The 18,877-nt window shown below is 39.8% G+C and overlaps 2 protein-coding genes across 4 annotated transcripts in view; one reads left to right on the top strand and one right to left on the bottom strand.

Moving 5' to 3' along the window:
• LOC132395635 (uncharacterized) overlaps window positions 1-15,952 on the bottom strand; it is an 86,976-nt gene extending 71,024 nt beyond the window's left edge. Inside the window, exons 1-4 of one of the 3 annotated variants that reach the window (XM_059972521.1) lie at window positions 15,873-15,952; window positions 15,458-15,549; window positions 12,046-12,114; window positions 6,617-6,638 (exon numbers count right to left, since the gene is read on the bottom strand). In XM_059972521.1, coding sequence (XP_059828504.1) covers window positions 6,617-6,638; window positions 12,046-12,114; window positions 15,458-15,487 — 121 coding nt within the window. In that variant the 5' untranslated portion in view covers window positions 15,488-15,549; window positions 15,873-15,952. Of the gene's footprint in view, window positions 1-6,616; window positions 6,639-12,045; window positions 12,115-15,457; window positions 15,550-15,872 lie in introns of those variants that run through there. The other 2 variants (XM_059972523.1, XM_059972522.1) reach the window with 2 other exon arrangements.
• Window positions 15,953-16,118: 166 nt separating this feature from the next.
• Window positions 16,119-18,877, top strand: part of LOC132395630 (uncharacterized) — an 81,038-nt gene continuing 78,279 nt past the window's right edge. The window contains exon 1 of the mRNA XM_059972506.1: window positions 16,119-16,321. The gene's annotated coding sequence lies outside the window, so the exon portion shown is untranslated. The remainder of the gene's footprint in view (window positions 16,322-18,877) is intronic.

The raw sequence follows: 18,877 nt of genomic DNA, 5'->3' as shown, positions 1-18,877 counted from the left end.
GTCAGGGGAACTTAGAATTTGTAAAAGGGACGGGTATTGAAAGCCTAGAAGAGGCAGAGGTCCCGTTTGAGTGTGTTCAAGATGTGGATGCACATGGTACTGAACCTAGTAATAAAACTCAGGGAAAGTCTGAGGTATCTGATTCAGTTAAAAAGGAATGCAGTGCTTGTGGGTCAGACAGACTTGGTTCAGTGAAGAAAGGGTTAACCTTGGTAATAGTGGGAAGTGAGAATTCCCAGTTGTTTGTGTTCAAAGGTGTGTTAAAAGTTAGTGAGGAGATAACAGGTGGTGATGTGGATATTATTATTGAAGGAGAAGGGAAAAGTGTAGTTCCTAAATTGAATGAAGAAAATGTAAAGTCTGGATTGGTGTCAGAAGCAGTAACCAGGCTGAAGGGACAATGGCCTGTTAACAAGGTGCCTGCGAATCAATTACAGTTTGATTTGGAATGTAAAGGTACCCCACTCGCTAATGTTATTCAAGGGTGTGCTGTGAAGAGGCAGAATTTGAAATGTTGTTTGGACAAAGAGGGATCGCTTGCAGATATTAAACTGAAAACTACTAGAATGAAGGGTCCTGAAGATAAAATTAAGGACTTGCTTAAAAATAAGGAATAGTGTGGAAGTTCAGAAGATGGGCTAAGTTTGGAAAACATTGTTGATAAAATAACTCCTATGAAAGGAGTCTGCAAAAGCCTATTCCACACTGGTAAGCAAGCTAACCACGTGAGAGTTAACTGGAAAAGAGGCAAAGGTTGAAAAATGCCACTTTAAATAACAGGATCTGGTTTTAAGGGATTTCGACCAAGCATGTAAATAATAAAGACAACAACATGGAAAATTGACTGTTAAGTTTAAAAGTAAAATAAAGATTAGTATTTGCATAAACTTTTGTAATGTACTACAGAATAATCACACATGTATTGGTTCACATTTTGTATTATATACTTAAGATCACAACTCTAGTTTTGTTTTGCTGAAGAAAAGGAACAAAAATAGGTGGTTACTAAATTGGAGTCTGATGCTACAGGAATTTATTAAGGTACAAGATATTAAGATATTAAAGGAAGTGACAATGTAATCGCTAACTGTTTAGATGCTGAATTGAATGTATAACTGTATTACTCTGTAGTGAAAAAACTCTTCTGTATTGTGTTAGATTCTGAAATTCTGTAAGACTGTGTATTAGTTAATTTTTCCCAGTGGTAAAAATCCTTAGAAGGATGGGGGAGTTACGAATGAGGAGCAACTCTGATGGGCAGAAGGGTACAGAATCGCCAATGCCTCCCCCCCCCCCCCCTCCTTTTTGAGAATCGCAAAATCGCTATTATTTCGGGTCTGATACCCAGGAAATGAGAGATACACAGCATGTCAGTAATGAGAGAGAGACAACGCCAGAATACACAAGGTGGAATGTCTCCTATTGACAAAGGGAGAGATTACTGCTATTGTCTCTTGAAGGAGGAATTGTGTATTGAGTTCTGTACTATTCATTGAAACCACTCAGGGGGCAGCCAGAGTGGTCTGGTTGAGGGATTGCATCATCCCAACCTGATTGACACCTGAGAACCTGTGAGTGAGGATAAAAGAGGGATCTGGGGAACACCCCTCAGACGCACCAGGAGAAATGCTACAAGTCCGGTGGGGGCTTGTGTGTGTTTCCACCACGGAACATTCTAGCTAAAGGACGGATATGGATCAAGATCGTACAAGGAAATTCAGCAAGATTTTTTCTCTCTCTCTCTTTCTCTCCAACAATTGCAACACAGTGATCAACAATGACTACAGCCTGTATGAACTGAACTTTATATTTCCATCGGACAATTCATTATCCCCTAGACAACAATAGAACTTATTTCTTATTGATGATTATTATACTCGCACTTTTAGGTTTAGTATTGATGATGTATATTATCTATATATTTGCATTGATATTATTTTTGTGTACTTTTACTAATAAATACTGTTAAAAATAGTATCATCAGACTTCAACGGCTACTCCTATCTTTGCTGGTAAGACACCCAGTTACGGGGTTCGTAACAGTGGAAAGTGGTGTAAAACATGTTTGTCTGGGCCGAAGATCATAAGAAATAAGGAGGGTGCAGCTGGTACCATCAAGGGATGGATAAGTACCACAGTAACACATTTTGAAGGGTATAAAAGGGGAAGAAAGTTCTGTCTTGGGCTGGATCGCAGATGATGTTGAAATTGGGAGCAGTACACTGCAGGTTATGTTGAGACAGAATTAGACTTAGAGAAAGAAAACAGGCTGCCTGTGAGATTCTTAGATCTGTGGCCCCCTCCAGATCGGCTCGCTCAGTGAATATTAAGTATTATTTTGATTTCTGTGCTGCTACTGCTATAAAGGTTCATTTTTTTTCTTTTGTATTGCATTGTTGTTATTTCTAATAATGTGTTTTCTTTGGTCATGAAAGTGTTTTGTCTCCTTCATTTGCGAATATCCTGAGCTGCACCAAGAACATATAATGAATTTTAAAATTTTTGCTTAAAAGAATGTTTGATGATTCTATGCCTGTGCTCAAGAGTTTAAAAAAATTGAGAACTGATCTCAATGAAACCTACTGAATACTGGAGGGCCACGACAGATTCGATATGGAGAAGGCATTTCCAGTAGTGGGAAAGTCTAGGACCAGAGGGCACAGTCTCTGAATGGAAGGATGGCCCTTTTGAACAGAGATGAGGAGGAATTTCTTTAGCCAGAGAGCGGTGAATCTGTAGAATTCATTGCCACAGATGGCTATGAAGGCCAAGTCATTGGGTATATCTAAAACAGAGGATGATCATTTCTTGATTAGTAGGAGTGTCAAAGGTTACAGGGAGAAAGCAAGAGAATGGAGTTTAGAGCGATAAAAATCATGCATGTTTAATTGGAGGAGTAGACTCAATGGATCGATGCCCTAATTCTGCTCCTTTATCTCATGGTCTGGTTAATAATAATAAGATATTGGATGGCTTCTTGCAGCCATGGAATCATAGCTCATCATAACCCGAGAAATTCAGGAAAAGCTTAATAAAGGAACTATTCTGTGGCTTTGCTCATAGAATGAAGCCACAAAATTGGCATGCCATTTTCTCCAGGAAGTTCACTCACATGCTCACTTTCAGCTGCAGGCTGGGTTACCTTAGGAATTTACAATTAACATTATAACGGCAAAATCTATGTCAGTTAACTGCAACTGATGCAAAATGTCTTCCCTATCAAATACAATTTACCTTTTAAACAAAAATTTAAAGCAGATCATTTTCCTTTGCCTGAACAGTCTCCATCATATTGTTTGATCAGAAGCATGAATCAGACTTTGGACTGCGAGGAATATGTCATTAGTTCAGAATTTTAATCCAAATACAATGATTTATCTCAATTTCCTTCTCTGAAAGTATGCTGTCCCAAATAGAATACGAGAGAGTAACCTAGTGGAGAGACTAAAGATCGCAGCACTAGTTATCAAGAAGATATGGGCAAAGGAGGCCAAGGAGCACTTAACAAGACTGCTTTGAATTGGTGAACAATATTCAGGGATTCATCTTTGAATCTTAATGAATATTCCACAATTGTCACCAACTTCATCAAGACCTGTGTGCATGACCTTTGAGAACAAACCCAAACCAAAAGCTGTGCATAAACCAGGGCATTTGTGGTCTGCTGAGGTCTAGATCAGTGGCATTCAAGACTGGTGATCCAAAACTATACATGAAGTTCAGTTGTGACATATGAAAGGCCATTTTAAAAGCAAAAAAACCAATTCTGATCGAAGTTAGAGACAGAATCAGATGCATGTTAGCTCTGGCAAGGTCTGCAGGCCATTACTTCCTACAAGGAGACACCTAACACCATGAATGGCTGTAATGCTTCATCCCAGCTGAGCTCAATGCCTTTTATTTGTGTTTTGAAAGGGAGAATAAAACTACATATATGTAAATCCCTGCAGCAGTGACCCTGTAATCTCTGCCTCAGAGGCCAACATCAGATACCTTTCTGAGGGTGAACCCTTCCAAGGCATCAGGCCCTGATGGTCTACCTGGTAAGGCATTGAAAACTCGTGCCAACTAACTGGCAGGAGTGTTCAAAGACATCTTCAATGTCTCACTGCTGCAGTTGGAGGCTCCCACCTGCTTCAAAAGGGCAACAATCATACCAGTGCCCCAGAAGATGGTAGGCTGGTGCAATAGCTATCACCTAGTTGTACTCACACCTACTGTGATGAAGCATTTTGAGAGATTGGCCGTGGCCAGGATCAACTCCTATGGACAAGGGAATACACACGAGTCCTCATCGAAAGATCAGCAGAAGAAAGTGTGAGCGGTTTCAAGTTCCTGGGTGTCAATATCTCTGAGGATATATCCTGGGCCCAACATATTGAGGCAAGTACAAAGAAGGCACAACAGTGGCTATATTTCATTGGGACTTTGAAGAGAATTAGTGTATCACCAAAGACACTTAACAAATTTCTACAAATGTACTGTGGAGAGCATTCAAACTAGTTGCATCACCATCTGTTGTGAAGGGGGGCACTGCTCCGTATCGTAAAAAATCTGCAGGGGATTGTAAAATCAGCCAGATCCATCATGGGCACAAGCCTCCCCAGCACTGAGGGCATCTATAAAATGTGATGCCCCTAAATGCTGGTATCCATCATTAAGGACCCCCATCACCCAGGACATACCTTCTTCTTATTGCCATAGGAAATGGCATCACAGTTAATCCCAATCCTTGCCAGACATCTTCTGCAACATTTCATCAAGGGGCTCTGGCAGGCCAATCACTGGATGACCAATAAGAAGTAGCCTTGGCTGATTCATACTGGCATAGAGGATAACACTGGTTTCCTACTCTCTCACTGAAATCCATTGAATCAATAGAGACCCAGTATCAAACCCAACGTCTTATTCAGTATTATGGATCAGTTATCCAGACTTATTGATCCACTGACAGTGATTCAACTGTGTTGATTAATGATTTTTGTTGATGCTCCCGAAGTTTTCTTCAAATTATCCAAACCTAAAGAACTGCCAGTTTTAAATCATACAGCCACAATACCGAAAGTAAATCAGAATACTTCAGTGAAAATAGTTCTGCTGCATATTTGACCAAGATTGTGATTTATCACATAAGTATTGAAAAATGACCAAAATCCCAGTATCCTATAATGTTTCCATTATGGGTAGTGGGATCTCAATGGAAGAAGTCCAGGACGACTTCGTCTCTCATCACATTTATGCAGACAAGCTCATCTAATTGCTTTGACTGCTTCAAAATATGAATAGTCAGAACAATGGAGCATTCAACACAGGAATTTGAGTGCACGAAGATTTGACTTTTATTATATAAATATTTCCCTCATTTGAAACAGGACAAGATTTTCTAAGCCCAGTAGCAAATTTCTAACACTTATCTATAAACCAGTAATTAAGACTTGATCATGGTCGGTCAACATTTTCATAGCAAGTAATTCTTGCAGAACTTTACCACTTGTGGTATTGAAAATGTTGCATCTGACCTACTTTATTATGAATAGAGCTTATGTCCTGCCCATGGTCTGTGCACTTCAGGATTTGTATTTTTCCCCAACAGAAAAAACCATCAGCAAATGGGTACTTCTTTCCTTTATTGTTGATAAGTGAACTTTATGTATTTGCTACTGGGATATATATTTGAGTCCTGAATCAAGTTTAAACAGCACATAAATATTAAAGAAATGTGGGTCAAGATTATGTCATGGCATCGTCCATCACTTCTGGTGACAGGATGAGAGCTCAGCATGTTAGAAGTACAATTCATGAATTCAAATTAGGCATTAAGGCCAGATAGAAATACCCCTCTAACCACAGAAACTGTGATAGTGGTGGTGTATTAGGAATCAAGAGTACAACAGGAATATCTTAAAGCAGTTAATGGTCATTTAAAACCACAACTTGCTAAATCATTTTTTAAAAATTGACTCCTTTCTCTTCATCAACAGTGCTCTTAAACTGAAGTAGAAGAATGGGATGCAAACTTTAAAATAAGGCTGTAGGAATTGTTTCAATTAAAATGAAATGTCAGCAAAATAGAATGGAAAAATTTAATTGATAAATACTGCTTAATAGGTAAAAGCATAGGGTTGGTGGAAACTGCTGAATTTTTGTAAACTTACAAACTTTTATGTAAGCTCCTTTGCCGTGATTTTGTAAAAAAAAGAATTGCTCAATATATATGAGCAGTTGGCTTAGTTTTGGAGTAAAGGAATTCAAGATTTTGCAGTCAGAACAATCTCTGAGACATTCCAACCTGTGCATTTTACCTTTGTGGCCACATCATTTGCCAATACTTCAACTTCAAAAGTTGGAATCATGGCACGGCATTGTCCCTTTTCCCAAACTGGGAAAAGGAGTAAAGATTGAAACTCTAAGCCTAACTTGTAGCTTAGATGTAAACTGAAACACAATGTTCAGTTATTGCTCATGTTCCACAAATTATTAACAAGGTAAACCAATGCATTCACAAATGAAAGTCAATTTGTATGAGTCAGTGCATCATTCAGTTTACATGGAGATTAGAAGAGAGCGTCTATAAGAAGATGCTAACAAGATCCTTAAAGAATCTTGCAGTACTTACGATTTTTGAGGCCTTCCTCACGCTGTCATATGAAGTTTGAGAAGAACCATCGAAGAAAATGAACAGAAAAAATTAGTAGTGTTGCTTCTGTTGGGACACAAAACTGAAAGATTTCATTAACAAGGCTATCTGCAGACTGTCTTTTTCTCCAGAAAGTATCTTTTCATTTGTACTACACAGGAAAAGTAACTTTCTGCAAAAATTCAAACTGAGCCTTTTATTTTCTGACTACTGCAGAAAATAAAATTATAAAAGTAATATCCAGACAATTAGATTTAGTGTTTCAGAAAACTTATTTTGTAGAATTACTAGCAATAGTAACATTTGAATACCTTAGGACTTGGTACATCTTTGCAGTTTGGCATTAATTAGCAAATGTTACATTCAAAGTAATTTCTTGGTCAAGCAGTACTTTCTGCCCAACTCTGCTGAACAGACATAACAAAACGCATTAATATAAGTTTGTAAGAGAATGCTTTCTTGAAATAGTAATCTGAGTGAACACTTATCTTCAGATTTGATGCCTTCTCTGACCATATTCACAGTTTAGCGTTTATACATTTGTGAACAATGAAGGCAATTAAACCTCCCATTGCATATTTCAAGTATTTGAAAGGACTATGAAACATTTGGATCAAGAAGAAAAGTGCTCAGGCAATAGTGCTGCCATCCATTTCCCCTTGACAGATTTCTCTACAGGTGCAGAAAACATGCGTAAGTCACAAATTTTCCAGTTCACCTATGTCAATTAAACAAAATGATTTATTATTTTTAACGTAAATCTGGACTCTCTTGCATGTTACATAGCTACATCAAACTCACTTGAATAAGGGAAATAATTATAAAGTTCTGGTTTGCTTGATGAAGATAAATTAGTACCACTTTATTAACAAATTAAGTCAATGCCAAGTTATCTGTCTATCCTTTCAACTGTTTCACTGATGAACAGAGAAAACTAAATTCAATAGCTTCCCATTGTTGATGCTGCCTTCACTCGCAACTCCTCCATTTCCTGAACATCCATGCTCACCCAATCTTCCCACCATCTTTACAGTGAGAGTTCCTCTTGTCTTTATGTACCACCCCATGAGCCTCTGCATCCAACACGTCATCCTTTGCAACTTCCACCATCTCCAATGGGATCCTACGATTAAACATATCTTTACCTTCCCCCTCCTCTCTGTTTTTCAGAGATTATCCCTCTGCAACTGCCTTGTCCATTTGTCCCTCCCAGCGGCCTAAGTGGTACACCTGCTTATTCACCTCCATTCAAGGTCCTAAACAGTCCTTCCAGGTGAGGCAACACTTCACTTGCAAATCTGCTGGGTTTGTCTATTGTGTCCGGTACTCCTGATGCGCCTCCTCTACATTGATGAGACGCGTCATAAATTGGGGGACTGCTTCGTTGAGCACCTCTACTCCATCTGCCTAAAGCAGAACTTTCCAGCGGCAAAACATTTTAATTCTGATTCTCATTCTTATTATGACATGCCAGCCCATGGCTTCCTCTTGTGTCTTGTGCCAATATGAGGCCAATCTCCGGGTGGATAAGCAACACCTTATATTCTGTCTGGGTAGCATCCAACCTGTTGGCAGGAATATCGCATCTCTCCTTCTGGTAATTTCCCCCCTCCCCTCCCTTTTTCTATTCCCCATTCTGGCCTTTTACCTCCTCTCACTTGCCTATCACTTCCCCCGAGTCCCCTCATCCTTCCCTTTCTCCTATGGTCCACTCTCCTCTCCTATAAGATTGCTTCCTCTCCAGCCCTCTTACCTTTTCCACTCACTTGGCTTCACCCATCACCTTCTAGCTAGCCTCCTTCCTCTCCCTCCCACCTTTTTCTTTTGGAACCTTTGCCCTTCCATTTCAGTCCTGAAAAAGGGTCTTAGCCAGAAATGTCGATTGTTTATTCATTTCTATAGATGTTGCATGACTTGCTAAATTCCTCCAGCATTTTGTGTATGCTGCTATTGATTTCCAGTTTCTGCAGACTTGCACGTATTTAAGCTAAATCAATCTCACATAAAGTGCCAATTTACCTCTTAAATGACAGCAATCAAGGCCAATCTCAGACGAAACTACCAACTAAGCCAAGACCACCACAGATGACCAGTTACATTTTAACATGTGATTAAAGATACGCATATCAAAGCTACTGATAGTAGAACTAGCCAGATCATGTTTCATTTCTGTGTAGAAAAATTTATTCAAATCAGAGAAATTATTGTCCAAAACTAACAGAAGTTACAAGTTTATAAAATTATGTTTAATTTGTGAACCATACCAACAGTTTCTTCTATTTCCAAGAGCAATTATAGATGCAGATTTAGTCCAAAATTTGGTAAAGACAGCCTGTCATTTTGCTTGATTACAAGCATTCCCTGGGATCCTTCTCCTGCATGTTTCCCTGTCCTTGTACAAATGCCAATGAAGCTAAGAGTATGTCCCCTTGAAGTTGAAATATGTCATTAATCTATTCCCACCTAAAGGCATCCATCCTTCTTTGTTTAGATACCACCTGTATTATTTATCTAAAGACAATTTTTCCTGGATGAGCAGAAATTTTAATTATAGGGGTTTCACTGCCAGATTTACATAATTCAAATTTTATCCGTTTGGCTTGCACCATTCACCAGACTTTGGAAGGGAAAATGCTTGCAGGAGAAACTTTTGAAGAGTGCATTATTTCAGACAGAAGACCATAACCAAAAAGTTGTGCTGCAATGGTATACTGTCCATTTTAGAACCCCAGCAAGGAAAGAGTATCAAATGTTTGATACAGAGCATAAACATAGTCCAATCTGAACCTATAACTATGAGAGCAAATAAAAATATTTTCCTGCAGAATCAGTTGCATATCAAGCAACATAGTAAATGCATAACTAGGCCTTACAACAAGGCTAAGCAAATGAAAAACAAAATCTATAATGTGGATTTAGGTACCAAGTAAAGTCTTCACCAGTAATTCCTTCATTAGTATTGTAGCCTCCTCCTTCTGCTCAAATCATTAAATTCCCTGTATTACCTCAATCAGGCAATATTTTGTATGTATTTTTGAAAAAAGTATCCAAAATATCTGTTTGAACATGGAATAATTCTGACCTCCAGCTGTTCTAAACTGACAAAGGTTGTTCAGACTCTAAAGGTGCTGTTCATTTTTTTTTTTACGCAGACCATTTTGTACAAACATAATTTCCTGTTCGTAAGCTGTTTTTTATGTCAGTTCCTGCATGGATTAATATGTTCAACAGAGCAAACATGATAGAAAGACATCCATCTCCATTTATTACTGATTTGTCATTGAAACAGCAAAATCTGTGAAGTTTAAGCTTTCTTAACATTGGTGATCCTTTTAGATGCACTTTTAAGGAACCATTATGTTTATTGTTCACTATTAAGCTATTGTGCCACAAACTCACTCTAGTCCATGGCAAGGCTATAGAATGTTGCATGTGTGTATTACCTTGTTTAAAGCTGATTATGAGAATAATCGATAACATTAGTATATTTAGGAATGTGACGATTCTACATTGAATCTAATACACATTTTACTTAACTTGCTGCAGTTTCACAAAGCTTTCGCCCTAGAAACTCTGAAGAAAGCTTCTTGCTTGGGTGATTTTTGAGAAGATGTTTAACTCACTACCTAACTTTTGCACAATTCACTGTGAAGGGAGTATGAATGTTCAAAACAAAATAGATGAAAAAACAAAATTAAGTGCCTGAAATCTATTCATTCATTCACAAGCATCACTAATGCATAACAGCCGCAGAACGAGTTCTCCAACCTTTATTTTTTGAGAACGTACAGATCAGTTGGTGCAATAATTCCAAAGTATTCAAAAGGCAAGGTTTCCCCTTGTGGGAACCCTGTTGACTGGCCAATTATATTATGTGCCTCCAAGTATCCCAAAACCTCATCCTTAATAATGGACTTCAAATTCTTCCCAATGACTGAGGTCAGGCTCTCTGGCCTATCATTTTCTTTCTTTTGCCTCCCTCCATTCTTAAAGAGTGAAGTGACATTTGCAATTTTCCAGTCATCCAGAACCATTCCAGACTCTAATGATTCTTGAAAGGTTAGTATAATGCCGCCACAATCTCTTCAATTACCTCTTTCAGAACCCTGAGGTGTAATCCACCTGGTCTAGATAACTTAACGTCCTTCAGATCTTTCAGCTTCCCAAGCACCTTCTCTTTAGTAATAGAAATAACACTCACTTACGCCCCACCACTCTCAAACTTCTGGCATACTGCTAGTGTCTTCCACAGTGAAGTCGGTGACAAGATACTTATTTCTATGCCACCATTTCTATGCTTCATCCCCCCCCTCCGCATTAATACCTCTCCAGTATCAGTTTCTGGCAGTCTGATATCTACTCTCACCTCTCTTTTACTCATAGGAAGTTACACACAATGTTGTAAGTGGCCACAGATAACAGTGATGATGAAGAGTAGAGTTCGAACATTGACACTTTCAATAGTGTTGTTTCAAGGGAAATGCAATTAGTAAAATGCAATTGTTCTTTAAAAAATTAAGACAACATTCCAGCATCTGCAGTCTTGAGTTGGAGTTCTGTGCAGGCAGGAGGAACTGAAGTTAGAGGCCTAATTTTTGGTGAGTGGCCTATTATTTGGAGATCAGTGGATCCTGGGGACAATGCTGAAGATCAAGGCCTGAGAGCTGAGAGTCCAGAGCAGAAGTCGAAGGCCCAAAGTCTGTGAGTCTGGGTCCAAATCCACTGGAGGCTGAAGAAGACTGCCTGCCTGTCTGGGGGCTAGAGGACTGTACATGTCCATGGGTGGGTGGAACAGGGTTTGTTTTGCTGTTGCTATTTGGCATCTGAGTTGTTTTGCCAAGCATGACGGGCATGAAATGTTGGTGCTTGAATGTGGAGCAATATTTGTGGACTGCCCCCAGCACACCCTTGGATGTGTTGTTTCTTTACAGAAACAATGCATTTCACTCTATGTTTCGATGTACATGTGATAAAAAACTTTAATCATGAATTGTATACCTCCATTTGGTAACAGTCTTTTAGTATCACTTTGTGACGGCAGTTAAACTCTGTTGACAAAACACTTCAATGACTCCATGTTTCTTTCTAATATTATACCATAAGTGCACAAAAAGAAAATACTGTGCTATCCATACAAATGTAGAAGACCAGTTGACTATATCTGTATTTTGATAATTGCTTTTCCTGTTGTTCTATCTCAATATACTTCTGTTTGGAATGATCTGTCTGAAAAGCATGCAAAACAAAGCTGTTCACTGTATTTAGATGCATGTGACGATAATAAACCAATTACCAAAAAGATAGTGTTACATTTAAAAAAGAACATAGCAAATTTAATCAAGTTAGTAAACTGTACATTGGTTTCTGAAGTACATATTCAGGTGAAGTTTTTTTATTGTTGCTCTTACCCTTCTGTGTTTCATTCCCATGAAATGCATCTTAAGGTTCATGTCAGATGTACAATGAACATCACAAAGCTAGAAGTTTAAAACAAAAACCGATATAGGGTGTTCAGAGTTTCAGCATATAACACTACACATACAGAACAGTGCCATCCACTGGAAAACTTTTAGGTCCATTAAAGTTTTAAAATTATAATTACAAAAGAATAACATTTCCAATCTTTTCAACCAAGCAGATTCCTTTTCATTCCAATACATGGCAAAAATATTCAATAACGTTAGCACCTTCTTGAATGAGTTAGACTAAGGAAGCTTTAGACTATGAGACAGAGGAGCAGAAATAGGCCATTTTGCCCACTGAGAATGTTCCACCATTCAATCATGACTGATTTATTTTCTCTCTCAACCTCATTCTCCTGTCCTCTCCCCATCAATTTCCTCTAGTAGCACACCAAAGCCAGCACATATTTTATTAGATACAGGGCCTCAAACTGTTCCAATGGGACAGGCACCAGTTGAATCATGCTGCAACCACACTTCAGGTAAATTGCATAAATAGAGCTGTATATGGGACTTTAAACTAAACAATGGGGGGAGTCAATAGCACAGAAATTTGAGGAATAAATTAAAAGTAAGAAGAATGCAGAAAAAATTAATAAAGTCTCCAGAATAAAAATTGGACAGATTTAGAAAGGGTAAGGAATTTAACTTTATGCAAAACAGAGTAAATGAGTTTACAGCGCAGATCAAAATCAGTTGGCATAGCATCATGGCTATGACGGAGACATGGCTGAGGGAGAATCAGATCTGAAGCAAACATCCGAGGATACGCACCGTATTGAAAAGGCAGGCTTATGAGAGGTAGAGGAGAAGCCCTGTTGGTAAAAACAAAATTCAAGGATTGAGAATTAAAATTAGGCTCCCTGATAACTACATCTGCAGGAAGTGTTCCCAGTGCAAATCTTAACAGACCAGTTCAAGCTGGATCTGGAGGTACCTTAGATCCATGGAGTACATGGAACAGAGACTTGATTGAGACGGGCAGGAATGGATATCTAATGTTTCAAGATTTTGATGTTTTAGATAAGATGGAAGGAGGCAAAGAAAGGAATGGTGTGTTGGTCTATTAATTGGGGATATCATTGCTGCACCAAAAGGACATCCATGTAATAGAATGCAATAAGAAAGATGCAATCAGTCCAATAAGATTATACAATAGCCACAGGGACACTGAGGAACAGATATGCAGGAGGATTAGAAACACAGAAAACCTACAGCACAATACAAGCCCTTTGGCCAACAAAGCTGTGCTGAACATGTCCTTACCTTAGAAATTACCTAGTGTTACCCATACCCCTCTATTTTACAAAGCTCCATTTACCTGTCCAGAAGTCTCTTAACAGACCCAATCGTATCTGCCTCCACCACTGTCACTGGCAGCCCATTCCACGCACTCAGCACTCTTTGTGAAAAAAAACTTACCCCGACATCTCCTCTGTACCCACTTCCAAGCATTTTAAAACTGTAACCTCTTAAGCTAGCCACTTCAGCCCTGGGAAAAAGCCTCTGACTATCTAATGATCAATGCCTCTCATCATCTTATATTCCTCTATCAGGTCACCTCTCATTCTCCATCGCTCCAAGGAAAAAAAGGCCAAGTTCAGTCAACCTATTCTCATAAGGCATGCTCCCCAATCCAGGCAACACCCTTGTATATCACCTCTGTACCCCTTATATGGTTTCCACATCCTTCCTGTAGTGAGGCAATCAGAATAGAGCAGCTGCAACATTACCTCTCGGCTCCTAAACTCAATCCCACGATTCATGAAGGCCAATGCACTATGCTTTCTTAACCACTGAGTCAAACTGTGCAGCATCTTTGAGTGTCCTATAGACTTGGACCCCAAGAACCCTCTGATCCTCCACACTGCCAAGAGTCTTACCATTAATACTATATTCTGCCATCATATTTGACCTGCCAAAATGAGCCACCTCACACTTACCTGGGTTGAACTCCATCTGCCTCTCCTCAGCCCAGATTTGCATCCTATCAGTGTCCCATTGTAACCTCTGACTGCCCTCCACGCAATCCACAACACTCCCAACCTTTGTGTCATCAGCAAATTTACTAACCCATCCCTCCACTTCCTCATCCACATCATTTATAAAGATCTGGGTCCCAGAACAGATCCCTGAGGCACGCCACTGGTCACTGACCTCCATGCAGAACATGACCCATCTACAACCACTCTTTGCCTTCAGTAGGCAAGCCAGTTCTGAATCCACAAAGCAATGTCCCACTGGATCCCATGTCTCCTTACTTTCTCAATAAGCCTTGCATGGGGTACCTTGTCAAATGCCTTGCTGAAATCCATATACACTACCTTCTGCTCTACCTTAATCAATGTGTTCAGTCACATCCTCAAGAAATTCAATCAGGCTCATTATGCATGACCTACCTTTGACAAAGCAATGCTGACTATTCCTCATCACATTATGCCTCTCCAAATGTTCATAAATCCTGCCTTTCAGGTTCTTCTCCATCAACTTACCAACCACTGAAGACTCACTCGTCTATAATTTCCTGGGCTATCTCTACTCGCTTTCTGGAATAAAGGAACAACATCCACAACCCTCCAATCCTCTGGAGCCTCTCCCGTTCCCATTGATGATGCAAAGATTATCTCCTCCCTCACCTCCCACAGTAGCCTAGTATACATCGTGTCTAGTCCTGGTGAAATATCCAACTTGATGTTTTCCAAAAGCTCCAGCACATCCTCCTTCTTAACATCTACATGCCCTCTTCTTCCTGCTGCCATCAGGAAGGTGGTACAGGAGCCTCAGTACCCAAACAACAGGTCCAGGACCAGTTATTACCCCTCAACCATCAGGCTTTTGAACCAGAGGGGATAACTTCACTTGTCCTATCACTGAACTGCTCCCACAACCTCTAGACTCACTTTCAAGGACTTCATCTCATATTCTCCAGATTTATTGCTTTTTTTGTATTTGGAGTTTGTTGTCTTTTGCACACTGGTTGTCCACCCTGTTTTCATTTATTTTATTCGGTTACCGTACTTATTGAGCATGTCCAAAGAAAATGAATCCGAGCATTCTATATGGTGACATATGAACTTTAAAAATAGATTTACATTGAATTTTGAAGTAGATGAATATTTTGGCAAATTGGAAGTTTTGTCAACTAAAGTGGCCATTATATAATGAAAGGTAAGCTAGAAGAGAGTGAGAATATACAATGAGAGTGTATACTGACAAACTCATCTTCACAATTACAAATGTCACAAAAGACAAGGTATCCGCCATTTTACTTGACACATATTTAAGCACTGGCGGATACGGTTCGTTTCACAATTTCTCCGAGAGCAAGTCGGCGGTACTTCCACGAATAGATGCGTACCTCACAATAGAAAACGGTGCCCGAAGCCATCTTACTGATGTCACGATTCGCCCGATCTTGCTGCGGAGGTCTGTCACCCACCTAGACGGATTCTGGAGCAAATTTAAAAACACGTCAGGGTTGAATTAAACAAAGAAGACAACAGTAAACAAATTTATGCAATGTCTGTCAATCAGTCGCGTCAACCACCACACAAAATGGATTAACCAAGGGCGGCCGGAAAAGATAGCAACACACACAAAATGCTGGTGGAACACGGTTCAAGCAGCATCTATAAGCGGGGTCGACTTTTCGAGCCGAGACCCATTTCGATCTCTGACAACATGAAGCACGCCTTCAAGACGTGCACGCAATAAATATTATTTCTCTCCCCACATTCCCGAGTCCGTAAATAAATGTGCCAAAGAAAAGTTACCGAATTTTTCCGACCAATTTGTGTCGGTGTTTCAGAGTTACCGGATGGTCCCTTCCTCAAACCGTTCCGGCGACGGCGAGTGGAGAACGTCACTTCCTTAGAAACAGCCCCTCACATGCTCAGTCCGGGCGGGAGAAACGGGCCGGACAGCAAAAAAAGGTTTTATTCAAATCGAATGAAGTAACTGAGAATGAAATTTTATAACTTTTTAAATAATATTTTATATGACAATAAAGAGCAATTATATGGAACGTTTACATAAATATTACACGGGGCGCTACCAGCGGCGTGGGAAATGATGTAAAGCCGCATCGGAAGTTGGGTTCTGACGAAAACGAAGACTGCTGTCCAAGTTGTGTGTTTTGCAGAATTTGCGAAGGACTTGAACTGGCAATTACTAGTAATAACTGTGACTGGACACTTAGATGCTTGTTTCGTAGTTTGTGCTGGTGAGTAAAATCCTGGCAGGCAAGACAAAGTGCTTGTGTTTGTTAAAAGAATGCCTCGCGTGTGTATCGGGCCTTCCAGCTCCAGCTCGGGAATGTGATAGATCTAGTTCAGCTGTTGTCGATGTTAATAGCGGCGTTCTGAATCTTCTGGGTTTGGAAGATTAGGGTTTGTTATTTTGGATTTCCTTTCAAATTAACAGAATATAAATTCAAGTATTCTTAAAAACTTAAACACGAGAAAATCCGCAGATGCTGGAAATTCAAGCAACACGCACAAAATGCTGGTGAAACGTAGCAAGCCAAACAGCATCTATAGGAACGATCTCGGCCCGAAACGTCGACTATACTTTTCCTATAGATGCTGCCTGGCCTGCTGCGTTCCACCAGCATTTTGTGTGTGATTCTTAAAAACTTACCCGATTTGAATTAGTGATACGAATATACGTGGACGTTCGGAGGAAAAATGTACGCTTTACGTTCGTACAAAAACCTTGTAGTTACAGACTTTAAGCAATAGGTTGAATGCATTTGCACTTTATTAAGTAATCCTAATGATGAAGAATAACTCGAAATAATTGAGTCTTATTCTTTGAAGGTGCCTCATATAGGAGAAAATAATGACTGAGAAATGAAAGAAAATTATGTCTTACATAATGATTAAAATGTGCCAATGACTTGAATGTCACGTGTCGTATAGATTTGGAATTTAAGTGAGACCAGACATCTGCAATAATACTGACAAAGCTGAAGAGGTTTTAAAGATTAGCAGTATGTGCAGGGAAGCATGCAGTGAATTACATTGATTGGGTCAACGACCAACACAGCATGTCCATAACCTACTAATCGTAAACCGTTCGTTTGGAACGTGGGAGGAAAACGGAGCATCTGAAGGAAATTCTCATGGGCAGGGGAGAACATACAAACTCCTTAGAGGCACCGGTGGGAATTGAATCCTGATTTTCCAATCACTGTTGTTATAATATTGGGTCCGTGTTGGCTCGTAGCCAAGTGGTTAAGGCATTCGTCTAGTGATTTGAAGGTCGCTGGTTTGAGCCTTGGCTGAGGTGCATGTGTGTCCTTCAGCAAGGCCTTTAACCACACATTGCTCTGCGACGACACCCGTGCTAAGCTGTATGTCCTTCCCTTGGACAACATAAGTGGTGTGGAGAGGGGAGACTTGCAGCGTGGGCAACTACTGGTCTTCCAAATAAAAAACCTTGCCCAGGCTTGCGCCCGGGAAACTTTCCAAGGCGCAAATCCATGGTCTATCAAGACTAATGGAGGCATATACTATACAATATTGGGTCCAGCACAGAAGTGTAATTACAAAAAAAAAGCTCAGCAATGTTTCTACTTAAAAGTTTGCAAATATTCTGCATGACATTAATACTTTGACACACTTATGCATACAGGTTTCCCCTGCTAGCTGAAGGAAGAGCGTTCCTATGAAACCTTCCGTAAGCCGAAATGGCGTAAAGCAAAGAAGCAATTACCATTAATTTATATGGGAAAATTTTTAAGCATTCTCAGACCTACCAAATCATATAAAATAACACATAAAACCTAAAGTAACACTAACATATAGTGAAAGCACGAATGATATGATAAATACACAGCCTATATAAAGTAGAAATAATGTATATACAGTGTAGTTTTGCTTACCAGAATGGGGAAGACAGCGAGCCAAAACCAATTCGTAGAAAAAAAATCAGCATGTACACACACAGGCATGGGCACTACCCGCATAGGCAATTTCAATGCGCAGACAATGTCCTTACTTTGTCAACCACGATCAAAACGTTTAATTACGTCCAATTTTACATCCTTAAAAGCTCTCTTAGGCTTTTCTGATACCTTAGGACATATCTTGCTAACAGATTCACAAAATAAATTGAGATAAAGCACAGATGCTCACGGACACGTATTTAAGCTATGGCAGCTGAATGCAGTTCCGGGGGAGGAGCTTGGCTGCTCAGGGTGCGCGCTGCCTTTGTTCGTAAAAGTGAAAACTCTTTGGTTAGTGAAAACAGGGTAACTACTGCAGGTCTTTCGTAAAAGCGAGGTGTCGTACAGCGAAGGTTCGGGTAGTGCGGTATTGTAGTATGTGCAATCGAGAGAATATTGATTGGTTGCATCACTGCCTGATATGGAAACAATAATGCCCTTGTATGGAAAATCCTATGAAAAGTAGTAGATATGGCCCAGTCTATCATGGAAAAAACCCTCACACCTTTACGGAGGGCTATTGCAGGAAAGCAGCGTTAAAGTTCAAGTTGCTTTTAATATCATTTCGACCATAGAAACATAGAAAATAGGTGCAGGAATAGGCTATTTGGCCCTTCGAGCCTGCACCGCCATTCAGTATGATCATGGCTGATCATCCAACTCAGAACCCTGCACCTGCTTTCTCTCCATAACCCCGATCCTCTTAGACACAAGGGCCATATCTAACTTCCTCTTAAATATAGACAATGAACCAGCCTCAACTGTTTCCTGTGGCAGAGAATTCCACAGAATCACCACTGTGTGAAGACGTTTTTCCTCATCTCGGTCCTA

This window comes from Hypanus sabinus, chromosome 6 (genome assembly GCF_030144855.1).
Source record: "Hypanus sabinus isolate sHypSab1 chromosome 6, sHypSab1.hap1, whole genome shotgun sequence".
Classification (NCBI taxonomy): Eukaryota; Metazoa; Chordata; class Chondrichthyes; order Myliobatiformes; family Dasyatidae; genus Hypanus; species Hypanus sabinus.
This window is presented reverse-complemented; position numbering and strand designations above follow the sequence as displayed.